General features: G+C 49.4%; 4 protein-coding genes across 4 annotated transcripts; 2 read left to right on the forward strand and 2 right to left on the reverse strand.

Moving 5' to 3' along the window:
* Nucleotides 1-2,670: 2,670 nt before the first annotated feature.
* Nucleotides 2,671-3,459, forward strand: N7496_008456 (isocitrate lyase/PEP mutase family protein; the record flags this gene model as incomplete). Its single annotated transcript, XM_056701375.1, has 1 exon — nucleotides 2,671-3,459. One exon carries the CDS (start codon nucleotides 2,671-2,673, stop codon nucleotides 3,457-3,459), a length of 789 nt encoding a protein of 262 aa, XP_056553438.1.
* Nucleotides 3,460-3,708: 249 nt separating this feature from the next.
* Nucleotides 3,709-4,230, reverse strand: N7496_008457 (uncharacterized protein; the record flags this gene model as incomplete). Its single annotated transcript, XM_056701376.1, has 3 exons — nucleotides 3,709-3,896; nucleotides 3,970-4,098; nucleotides 4,179-4,230. Coding segments are annotated over 3 exons (369 nt in total), but the record flags the coding sequence as incomplete, so codon positions are not given.
* Nucleotides 4,231-6,868: 2,638 nt separating this feature from the next.
* On the reverse strand, nucleotides 6,869-8,318 carry N7496_008458 (putative C2H2 finger domain protein; the record flags this gene model as incomplete). Its single annotated transcript, XM_056701377.1, has 3 exons — nucleotides 6,869-7,642; nucleotides 7,716-7,855; nucleotides 7,916-8,318. 3 exons carry the CDS (start codon nucleotides 8,316-8,318, stop codon nucleotides 6,869-6,871), a joined length of 1,317 nt encoding a protein of 438 aa, XP_056553440.1.
* A 3,515-nt stretch (nucleotides 8,319-11,833) lies between these two features.
* Nucleotides 11,834-12,172, forward strand: N7496_008459 (uncharacterized protein; the record flags this gene model as incomplete). The annotated part of the gene is made up of 1 exon (XM_056701378.1): nucleotides 11,834-12,172. The coding sequence occupies one exon, from the start codon at nucleotides 11,834-11,836 to the stop codon at nucleotides 12,170-12,172; it is 339 nt and encodes a 112-aa protein (XP_056553441.1).
* Between the last annotated feature and the right edge of the window lie 35 nt (nucleotides 12,173-12,207).

Here is a 12,207-nt window from a genome sequence, read left to right on the forward strand (position 1 = left end):
GTGCCAGGGCCAACGGGGAGGATCCATTTACTACCCGGGACCTGTAATCGTGCCTCAATGACGGCCGATCACCCGCCTTCCAACCACCACGATCCCCGAGGAATGTCAGTGTACAGGACTATACAGGTGGATTTTGCCCCTCGTTCATGCACGCAGGCACGGATCCAGGCAGTGTGTACAACGGGACCGGCCCGTGGTGATTTGGTGAAGGATCACCCTGGGTTACTTGTACCTGGGTTAAATGGGTTAATTAACAAACTAACGAGTTGGAAGTACTGTACAGAGTACCTGGGCACCGTGTGGGCTAAAGATGTGATACTGTATAAGTAATACGGATTATACTCATGAAGAGTACAAGTGCCTTTGCCAAGAACTACGATAGATGTATTTCGATAGTAGATACTTGAATAATTTCTGCTTACTTGAATGCCTCTTTTTCTCACTCTGTTGAGATCCACTGTACTATGAATGAATTCTTGAACTGTGGACGACTAGTAAACACCATATGTATCTACATCTATCTCCGAGGGCTAGCGAGTCACCGTAGATAACAAGAGGCAAATTCCCCGGTCGCAATTGCTGATGAATCAACGGAGTACTGATGCCCAGTTTACCAGTTTAAGCCGTTCCGGTCGGGCCCTCCTCTGCCCACTCTTGCCCACCGGTGACGGACTGACGGGCGTTTAATTAACAGGCTAGGCTTGATAAGGCCGATTATTGAGTTGGCCCTCTTCTCCGGAGAAGTGGTCCATGGTCCACTGGGGCCGAAATATGAATGGTAATTAATAGTGACGGTGAGGGGGGGGGGGGGGATTATAGAACGCAGTACCTAGTCAATTCCTCAGAAACTAGTCGGGGGATTATGGAATGCATACAATAGGAAGGGTCTGGGGTGTAGGTCGCACATAGTCCCCTCTAGTACGGCGTACAGAATCCAGTAGTGCCGACTGCTCCAGCAGGGGAGGTCCTGCTGTACATGTACAAAGTGAACTAACTGTTAAATCCATCATCACTCCGGTAACTCCCCTGGCTCCAAACCCAGGTATTGTACCTATTACAAGTGTAATCTACAATACTCCAGTTATGTATGTACTCTGTAATCTATCCACCTCTTCCCAAAAGACTAACAAATGTACGGAGTACCCAATCTAAGAAAACCCCCCTCCTCAAAAAATTATAAATCACCCTTCATCACCCCTCGACGGCAAAAAAACCCGGGGGGAATGGACAAATCCAATTTCCTGCGACGTAGGGCAAGATTTCTTTCCTCCGTCATTCTCAGCCAACGAAAAGCGAACCAGCCAGCGCCCCCTCGATCAGGCATTCGCCGGACTTTGATTGGGGATTTCTCCGTTGCACGGCCGCATGGGCTCCGTTCATGCGCCCCCCTCCAATGAATCCAAATCCGACCGTCGCCCAATAAGCCGGGCTCCGGGCGGGCGTTCCCTGACAGAACAGGGCTACTTGTTCGGCTGGGGTTCCGTCCTGCGAGTCGATCAGCTCGATCCGATCACGGTGCCGACTCGTTGACGATGGAATGCATGCATCGTTGATGTTCCATCGGTCTTACGTACAGTACGGGGTTTGTACTGATGGTTATGTAGTCTGGCTTTGTACGGAGCAGGTACATATACTGTAGGACAGTAGGTAGGGGGTGCACGGGGAAATCAGATCGGATGCAGATCAGGATCTGATCTGACCGTGATAAGAGTTGGAAGTTGGAAGTCCTGTAGAATGGTATACTGCGGTATAGTAGTAGTCCTCGCTATAGAGTATTGTTGGTGGTTAACGTCTACAGTGACAATCTTGACTAACATGATTCCTATCTCTCTTACATTGACCGTCCTTCGCAGCTCTTCATCTAACCATTCCATCGAGTCATCGACTAAGCAGTAATCCTCAGTAGTCGGTCTCCGGCCGAGAGGGGGGCATGCTAGACGTGGATCCCCTTGCTGCAGAGTCCGCCCCAGTGGATTCAGCCTGCCACACCTGGCTGTGTAGCCTTGGAAACTGATCTTACTACAGTAGCTAGTTCTTGCATACTGTATTGAGCTAGCTACCGTAGTGACAACAGTAGTAACTCCTAGTGGGGTTCTAAGACAGGGTTGAAGAATTATTAATAACCAGTCCTGGGCCGGCATGGTCTCTTGTCTGACCACCAAGTCCCGAGTTCCAGAATACCTACTTTTGTACTAAATAAGTGCCCGCACGTCTTCCAGGGTCAGCGAGGTAGTATTACCAAGCATGAATTAGAATTGCGTCGAATGTTATTGTTCGAGGAACCTCGTTTTCCCCGGATTATTCATGATTCATGGTTCCAGTGAAGAGTATATAACTTTCCACAGAGGTCCCCTCTCCGACGGGGACCCGAAACTGTCGAAGCACTCGGATTGGTCACTTTGACAGCAAAGTTCTCGTGTTAGCCATGACTCAGTAACTAACTAACTAATTAACTAAGTTACACGGGACCCATTGGGAATCATAGATGCGAATTAAAAGTATAAAAAGCAGTCTGCAATTACTCTACTTTAATTGAATTCAGGAACCAATTTTCACACATTGACAGATACTACTTTCTTGTCGACGCAAGATCAACTCCAAGTCCTACTATAAACCTTCAACCACCCATCTACAACATCAATCAGTCTCTCCAAAATACAACCATCAAAAATGTCCTCCCAAAACGACATCGCAAAACACTTCCGCACCCTACACAACCCCAAGGACCCCCTAATCCTCACAAACATCTACGACGCCAGCACCGCCTCCCTCATAGCCTCCCTCCCCACAACCCGCGCCATAGCAACAGCCTCCTTCGCCGTCGCAGCCACCCTCGGCGTAAACGACGAAGACCTAACAAAAGCCCAGAACCTCTCCGCCCTGAAATCCATCATCGCCGCCGTCCACCGTATAAACCCTGCCCTCCCCGTCACAGTCGACCTCCAGGACGGCTACGGCAATGATCTCCCCGCGCTAGCGGCGACTATCAAGGAAGCTATCGTGCTCGGCGCTGTGGGCTGTAACCTCGAGGATATGGATAATGCGGCTGGGACGCTGCGCCCGCTGGATGAAGCCGTTGCGCGGGTTAGGACGGTCGTTGAGGCAGCTAGGGAAGCGGGGTGTCCTGATTTTGCGTTGAATGCGCGGACGGATGTTTTGTTTCAGGAGGGGGGACGTTGGAGGATGTTCTTGTTAGGGGTAGGGCGTTTTTGGAGGCGGGAGCTTGCACGGTGTTTGTTTGGGGGGGGTCCTGGGGGGAGAGGGGTGTCCAGGGAGGAGGTGGAGGTTTTGGTTAGGGAGTTTAAGGGGATGGTTAATGTGAAGATGAATCTTAGGGAGGGGTTTTTGGGGGTCCAGGAGATTAGGGAGTTGGGGGTTGCGAGGGTTAGTTTGGGGCCAGAGTTGTGGAAGTGTGCTATGAAGGCTGTTAAGGAGCAGGCTGAGTTATTGTTGAAGTAGTAGATAGAGTTGAGGAGTGGATGTAGTTGATAGTGCAAAAGTATGTACAGCTATGTAGCTACACCTACCTGCTTTCTAGCTAGAAAAAAACGCGACATAGTATACGGCAAATAGGAACATAACTAAATTACCATTCATTAAATCATGACATACATCTGCTCGAATAATCGACATACCAAACCCTACAATTTAATCTCCAATCCGTCTCTCAACCACACACGTGCATCGCCATCATGACTTACTACACACCTGCGGCCGAGTACAAATCCCATTCACACACTTATTCCGATACGAATAACAACAATTCTCATCCGAAAGACAAGGCCCATTGTCCTCCTGGCAACTGGGCCACTTCTCATCCGTTGACCTACACTTACTCGCAGCACAGTAGCCCGAGCAGCAATTACCAACAGTGTTGTCAGGTAAATAGCAGTTTGCTGAACAATTGTCAATATAATCAATGGAAACAAATCACCATCTCCTGGCTGTAGGGCTGGAATCAAGGCTTACCGTAAACACCTAGACATGTAGGTGTGGGCACGCAAGTAGTCACCGTCGTGGAAGTGGGACTCGTGAATGTGACTGTCGTACAGATATCTGTTCCGACGCAGGCATCAGCGGTGCCGCATCCTGTTGCGGCTGTGTGGGTTAGAAGGGAGGCCTGGTCAGCAAGTGTGTCTGGGAAATAGAAAGATTACTGGGGAGGTAACAGAACATACAAGACAGCGCGAGATGAGAAGCGAGGACGACTAGGGCTTTAGAGAAATACATAGTTGATATTGAATTGTGTTTGATCTGAGATGTTCAACAAAGTAGATAGATTCCTCGTCCTTGTACGACATGACATATTCCCCCCCTCCAGACACCCCGATCTTTATACCCCAACCTTACCCCCCTCCCATCAACCAAGACAAGGCAAGTCATTTGATATTTTGATATCATGATCCAAGACATTCACAACCTAAATACGAAGCCCGACATCATCTCAACCGGTCAATTTCAATCAACCAGCTATACAAATTGCCTGGGGTTTCCGTTCGCGGGGAGGCCTACTCCGCGGTCGAGCATGTCTCCCGCCACTTAAATACGAGAAAGTTAATATGGAACCTGTTCCCCCCGCCAGACGTGCCGAATTACAATTGGTATGGCGTTGAGACATTTCGGTTATGAAAGTCTCGGCTTCGGTCATTATTGAGGGTAGAGTTCTCTGGGGTAGAGTAGGCTGAGACCCTGGCGTACTCGGCACTGTATGGAGGGAGCGGAAAGGAGCCGGGGAGTGATTATCTCCTCGAGGTTGGTTTGCTGGTCTGTTGCTACATATCTAGTGTAGAATATAGATCTATGTATCTAAATAAGAAGCTATATATTGTTTGAACGGATATTACCGGGCAAGAGGATTTCACGCAAAGCTCTCAGTCTGTAAATAGCCATCTCCTCTACAGAAAACAGTTAACAGTTACGCTGACCCAGGAAGAAGCAATATCCCACAAACAACCCAGCACCAACACCCGACCCCAACCCTCAAGTCCAGGGTCCAGAATCTAGAATAAGAACCCCCAGGGCTGGGGCTGATGTTTCAACAAGGAAATCCCCGGGCGCCTGATCCAACAAGCACCACCACCCAATGACAGCCCCAATTCCATCCCTCACAATAAGGCTGACATAGTTACAATACGTGGTACCAGTACAAGATCAATTATCCCCATTCTCCAAATCTATCCTGCCTAACCCAAAAACTCGAAATTTTCAGAAACAAAGAACCTGCTGCAAGCTTACTGTTGGGCTAATGCTGGCTATGCTGGCTGCCGGGCTGTTTCCCGCCAAGCTTGCGGGCCGTGGCTTAGACGGGGATCGTCGCCCTACGGAGAATCATTGTCTCCTGTAGGCTGTAACAGGTCCCAACCTAGCCAGCCTAAGCCTGGTACGTACCGTCGTTTGTTTTAGTATGGTCTAGATACTTCTACCCATAAATAGATCGAGGATTTGAGGGAGCTTGGACATTTGTAACCTGATGGATATTCTTGGACTAAGATTCAGATTTCAGGGATTAGACTGGTTATTCAGGGGCGAATAGAGTAGGAGGCTCAACCCTACCGTTTGTTTCATGTTCCGTGCCTTGTCGAAAGGAGGCTGGGAAGGCTTACCTATGGTATGAGATAGCGCGACGGGGCGTACGGAGTATGATACGTGTGTATTCAAAGCAGTTAGTTCTGTCTGTAAGAAATGATTGGTAAAGGGTGCCTGAGTCTGGTCTATCAACATTGTTCTATTCAAACTTCATCGTTGTGTTCGATTTTGCATGTGGCTGGCTGATGTATCTCACAAGCTTTACCATTCATGGCAGCTCTTCTAACTAGATACTTCGTTGTATCAACTACGTCTGAAAGCTGATTATTTTGCTGTCTCCATTGAAAATCTTCTTCTACCAGGTCATATATCGGGGTGTCTTGTAAATATGAAGGATAGCAGTTGGTCTATTAACACACTAATCGTACAAACTCGGATTCGCCAAAAGGTCGAGACCGCACTCACAAAATGGTATTCGATGCGAGAGCAAAAAGCAAAGCAAAAAAGCAGTGGGTGACAGAAAGGAAAAAAACACAAAGAAAAAGGGTTAGCATAAACAATACAATAACCCCACAAACAAAGATATTAAGAAGAAAGATGTATATGAAACACAAGAAGGAAAAGAGAAAGAACAAAGGGGGGGGGACACAAGAGGTATGCAGCGCAAGCAACAAGAGTAAAGACTGAAAAGACAGACGCAGTAAAGAAATCAGTAGCAACAAAAAAAAAAGCTCCAATAAATAGCAGATGAATAACCCAAATACCAAACCAGACACCGCACCACAAAATGGGGACACTCGACCCAAATCAAAGAACCCCAATTTCCCTGTTTCCCAAATCCAGTACAATGTTAGCCCATAAGAATTCCCCAGTCCTGCGCTCTATCTATGCTGTTTCCTCGTCTGGTCGTGTCTCGGTAAAGCCATGTCATCCGCACGCAAGCAATCAAAACAAAAGAGATGATGGGTAGGGGGTATTGTTGTGAAGGCAGTGAGGATGACAACCTGATCAACAAAAATGAAAAGCAAATAATGGAAAAAGTGTTCCCCAGGCACGATCAGACTCCAGAGGGGGAAGTTGGAGAGTCGGTATGACGCCCCGCCTCGGTAGAGATATAAAAAAAGATATCAACAAAACAAGATGCAATCGCGCAGTACAAACGCATAGAGGGATAAAACGAAGAGCGGTGGAAAAGTGTTTTCTTTTCCATGGGAATCGAGGGATAATGCAGATGAAGCAATTTAACAAAGGAAAATAAAGAGGGTGGAGGTGGACGCTAGTGGATATCTTTCAAACAAAAGAGAAAGTTTGTGATGAAGCCTTGCAACAGCGGTAGCCCACATCATACCGGGGTGGACCAAGTATGATCACCCATTCGAGACTTGGTCTCGTAGTTTTCTGGCTCGGTGCTGGTAGGTCGACGGATGGTGGAGTTGGGGAAGTACATGTGAGGAGGCATCGAGCTTGGGTACGCGGGACCAGTAGGTTCAGGATAGGCAAAATCATTGGCCGATCCAGGTGAAGGCATGCTGCCGTGGGAAGGCGAGGCCCAGCCCAGGCTGGTCATATGTGGGCTGCCACTGACGCTGTTGGGTCGGTGGTCGCTGTTCGCTGGGGGCTCGAGGGGCTGCGGAGGACCGTACGGGTTGGAGGTCATCGACGGTCGAGCATGGGGCGCGCTGCCAAAGCTCGAAAGTGACGGAGAGGTGGCTGTAGGAGAAGCACGAGGACTGCCTTGGGAGAAGTCGCCTCGAACGTGAGGAGGAATCGGCCCGCTACCCATGTAATAATCGCCAGCCGAACGGTGCATCGTCAATGGTGGAAGATCACCACCGGGCGACATGGAGGCGTGCTGGGCAGGAGATGGGGTAGAGTGGATAGAGGTATGATCGGGGAACATTCCCTCGGGCCCACGAGCTCGTTCCTTGTTTTGGCGCAGATTGGCCTCCGTTTCCGCCGCTGCCTCCTCGATAGTCCCAGTATGATGATTTTGATGACGGGTGAGGGTTGTACGGCGCGTGAAGGTCTTTTGGCAGTTGGCATATGGGCACTTGTAGGGTCGCTTTCCAGAGTGAATTCGACGGTGGCGGGCGAGTGATGATGAATCGCTGAAGGGCTATAAAGGTGAACAAATGAGGTTAGAATTGAACATGCCAAAATCAGGGAGATAACGCCCTTGGAAGACATACCTTGCCACATCGCTCGCACATGTGAGGCTTCTCGCCGGTGTGTACTCGTGAGTGTACTGTCAAAGCCGAGCGTTGAATGAACTGTTTCCCGCAGCCCGGCCAGTCACATGCATGAGGCCGGATTCCAGTATGGATGCGCTCTGCGAGGATAGATTAGCAACTGAATCACGCGAAACCACCGTACCCTAGTGTACACATACCATGTCGCGCGAGGTCACTGCGTCGAGCAAATCCCTTGTTACAGGTTCCGCAGTGGAAAGTCTTCGGGGGTGCATCACCACTAGCCCTTCCAGAAGGCATAGGTGATTGCTGCATCTGCGGTTCACCGGCATATCCACCAGGGACAAAGCCCATGTTCCGAGGAGTCGCACCCGGGGGTTGCCCATAGTAAAAGGACTCAGCTAGTCCTTGATCCATGGGGACACCGGGGGGAGGATGAGGCGGGTATACGTTAACGGGGTTATCCGAAGCACCTGGCTCCGCCTTCATGGTTGGCTGATTCAACTGTGCGTTTTGCAGATATTGTTGGTGAAGTTGTGCTTCTGCGGCGGCGGCTGCTGCGGCGGCAGAGTTCTTTCGGTTCAGAATGGTCGTGAAGTCCATGGACACGAGCCCGATGAGGGAAGCTGAAAGGACCGGAGCTAAGGAAAGCTCCAAGAAAAGCCTCCTGTCCTGCCTGAACCGTGCCGGGTCAACGCCTGATTAGTTGACTCTGCGGCGAAGAATGAAGCAGGTATTCAAATTTCCATGCACTGGAATGCAAGGTTGCACACAAAGTACGAGTCTAGACGGCGGAAACTGACTCTTGGGGAGAAGGGAGCAACCCGAGGCCAGAGAGTTCTGCACACGTCTTGGAAAGTCCCCTTTTCTCTCGTTCTGTATTGAAACCCGTCCGAGGTTTTGTCTTCGCCTTCGGGTAGCGTGTTTCGGAAGTCGGACGCGTCTAATCAGTGGAGATCTCCGGGCTTCCGGTAGAGGTCTGATCAGACAACAGAGGTCCTTAGATCGTGATAGGGACAATATTCGAGAGTCAAGAGTTTCGTGCGGTACGACCGAGTCCCGTCGGGGGGAAGCGTATTCAGTGATCGAGGTTGTCGCGATGAAGTAGCGACGAAGGGGCAAAGTGGCTATGACGAAAAATGGTAAATTAGCTTAAGGCCTAGGACAGGGAGATCTAGAAAGAAAAAAGCATGAGCGATTTCTCCCTCGAGCTCAACTCCGACAGTCCCCTCGAAACCGGAGCGCAGGCCCGCTGTATTTGTTCTCCGGTGGGTTCGCAGCCAGCAGGGATGGCGTAGGCGCGGACGCAGGACGCACGAGGGATCCGTGCAGGCGAAAGACAAGCAGCCCGTCGATCCGAGTTTCCAGATCTTCGAGCCCAGCACGTTTTGTTCGAGGGGCGAGCAGTCGGGCGTCGAGAGGAGAGGGAAAAAAAGGTATCGTCGGCCGGGCAGCAACGTCACGGGCAACTCGGGGAGAACCGCGGCGATGTGTAAACTCGTCGCAGAGATCAAGAGGGAACCAACCTTTCACGGAAGCCGAGGAGATAGGATCGAGTTAAAATGGCCCGCCGGTAAGAGGCGCGCGTTGTTGGTTGGGAGGATGAAGGAGGGAAACGCGAAAACAAAGTTGGTGGTGGGGAGGAGGTTCGTTGTCCAGTTGGAGCAGGCGGAAAGTAAGTCGTGTCGGGTCGAGAATGTAGGGGAGGAGGATTAGAAGGAGTAGTAACGAGGAACAAGAGGGTTTTAGGATGACGGAATTTAGAAGAGGACAGGAACAAGGGGAAAAGGGAACAGAAGATGAAGAATTAGGAGAATTAGGTGTGGTAGGTGCCACTGGGAATACATCATTATTTACATGGTTTTTTCTAGGTACATACTGGACAGTAGTGGACTAAACTAATGAACTCCACTTGGAGACCTTCGGAAGTTGTTCTGGAAATTGATTCCCCCATGACGATCTGGGCTTTTTACTATTTTTTATCCCTTTAAAATTAGACGTTCCTAGCCTCTTTTTTTTGTTGTGTTATTATTGTCCTTTATTTCCTTATTCTAGGCTTCCTGTCTGCCTAATTGCCAACAACGCTCTGACTACCTGACTGGTTGTATAGGCCCCCATTTCTCTTAGAAAGTAAATTTAGTAAGAAAATTTGTGAATAGTTATTAGATTGATGACCATGTCAAATGTCACGTATTAGGAGAAACAGCTTGGGGGCGGACACTCAAACACCTCCTATTTCCCTCCTTTTTCCTAGTAGTCCTGGTAAGCAAATAATAGTATAATAATAATAAACAAAAAAATAAGTCACACTAAAACCCAAGACTTCGTTCATCCCTGCAATGCAAGACCACCAGGACCTCCCAAGTTCCCAACTCGTTCTAGCCTCTCCCCTAGTGGGCTCCAGCTGGCTCCAGCGAAGAAGCGCTAGAAGGAAACCAGGCCGCACCAGAAGGGCCGTCAGCTCCACAACGTGCGTCTTCCCCCGTCCCTGCGGCCGCACGACTGGAGTGGATACGAGATAGCGACGCCGATCTGAATCACAGAATCGTGGTACACTGAGGCTAGTGAGGGTAGAGATCTCTATCATTGGTCTTGTGAGTTGTTGAGGTCATTATGGCTTGAAGCCTCCTATCCTATACTGTACGTATTAGGGGGACTATGAAATTCTCTTCTCTGTTCAAGTACGGAGTAGTTTTTATTAATTGGATTGTCTCGAGTTCATTGGGAAAATATGACATGAGTGAATTGATATTACGCTACTAGTACTAGCCTCGTGTGAAACGAGCGCAAGAGTAAACTTTCTAATGGGGGGGGGGGGGGTTCAGGCATACATAATGACGCAAGTGTGGTATACTATAGGTACTCCTGTATACCAGAGCTAAGCAGAACAAGGAGTATTCCAACTGACCTCATCTCATGTAACTCACTAATGCACTCCGTACGGAGTGCATGCAGACTAGTTATACTACCGCGACCGACTATTACCATAAAGGAAAGATGTGATCGGATGTGGGACCCCCTTGACGCGCCTCGTCCCGGTTCCCCCAAGTTCAAACTTGCAGGAAAGGGGCCCCTGGGCTGTCAAACCACTACATGTGGTGGCCACATGGTCGTTGAATGGTCTTTGCTCTTGGGGTTGTATATTCGCTGATGGAGTATGGAGTACAGTTTAGAGAACGATTTCTATAAATTCATGCAACCCCCTTATATCATGGTCAAAGGGGTTAAAGGGAGGTAATACTAGGCAACTCCTCTAAAGTATGATGACATGCATGTTGATACGGACTATACGGAGGAGATGGTGCGACACGAATGCAAAGGGAGTAACCCTATGATTATATGATTACAGGGTGATGTGCCCGCCATAAGTCCTAGATCCTAGGCCCTACCTACGCCCAGGTAGCAATGGCAAGTGTCTACGAAGGATACACTGCTCGAGTAGAGCATAACTCCTTGACTTCTTCTACTACCGTAGGAAAATAATCATTTAAATCGTAGCCCTGGCGAACTAGACAAACTTCCGAATAAAGCGGAGGAAAAGAGGGGGGGGATGTGCTTCACCATCTCGATAGTCCGTTCCCAGATTTCCCACTAGTCAATTATTGACTCGCCTATACACGGACGGTGGAAGGCTAATTCACCTTCTAGAAGGTTTCCAAAAGTTCTCTGAACCCCATCCCATCCAAACACGGGACGCGAGGTGGCTCGTTACACTTGACACCGCGGCACATGTCAATTGATTCAATGATCGTGCAACCTCAAGTTTCAACTCTGCATCGGCTTCCACTTGCTGCATTTCTTAACTTCTTCCACGGGATAGTCATGCCACCAACTACCGAACACCCTATTTACACTTCTATTCCTTCCTATATTTCCCCCTTTTTTTCCAACAATAATCCCTGTTATCTGTGACGATCTGCCCAAAAAAACATAAGACATAGAGTGGAGCCCACCCTAAGCGTCGGTAATTACACCTCCCCATGAATCCATGATCCATCAAAACCCCCTTTTTTTTCCTTGCCTCCCTTTCCACGCTAAGAAAAGCCGCCTTCAGCCTCTCCAACTGGCTCTCCACTCTGGCCACACGGCACGGAAAATGATCTCTCAGGATTGGCAGAATGGCCCACGCCAAGCCTTCTCCTGACCTTCTGGTCGCCTTCCAGAAGGAATTTCGAAGACCCGTCGAAGCCGCAGAAAAAAAGTCCCCCCGTTTGCGCATCATCCTGGAATTGGACGGTGCGCCGGAGGTCCGAGTCCTCTTCCTCCGGACTGACCCAGTGGCCAATAACCACCCTGCTGTTCTTCCCCTGGTTTGTGAAGGTCGTTGGTTATACCTATTACCTACAGTCCTTACTGGATCAGACGGCCCAGATGCATGCATCCTCCGGACCCAGTCTGAGGCTGTGCACTTCCGCCCTATCCCTTTCATGGCTTATTTCCTGAAGAGTGAATTGTGAATTACGGTACGTATATGGCCTTACGATCTGGTGCC

This window comes from Penicillium cataractarum, assembly GCF_028827025.1.
Source record: "Penicillium cataractarum strain IBT 29864 chromosome Unknown utg000007l, whole genome shotgun sequence".
NCBI lineage: Eukaryota > Fungi > Ascomycota > Eurotiomycetes > Eurotiales > Aspergillaceae > Penicillium > Penicillium cataractarum.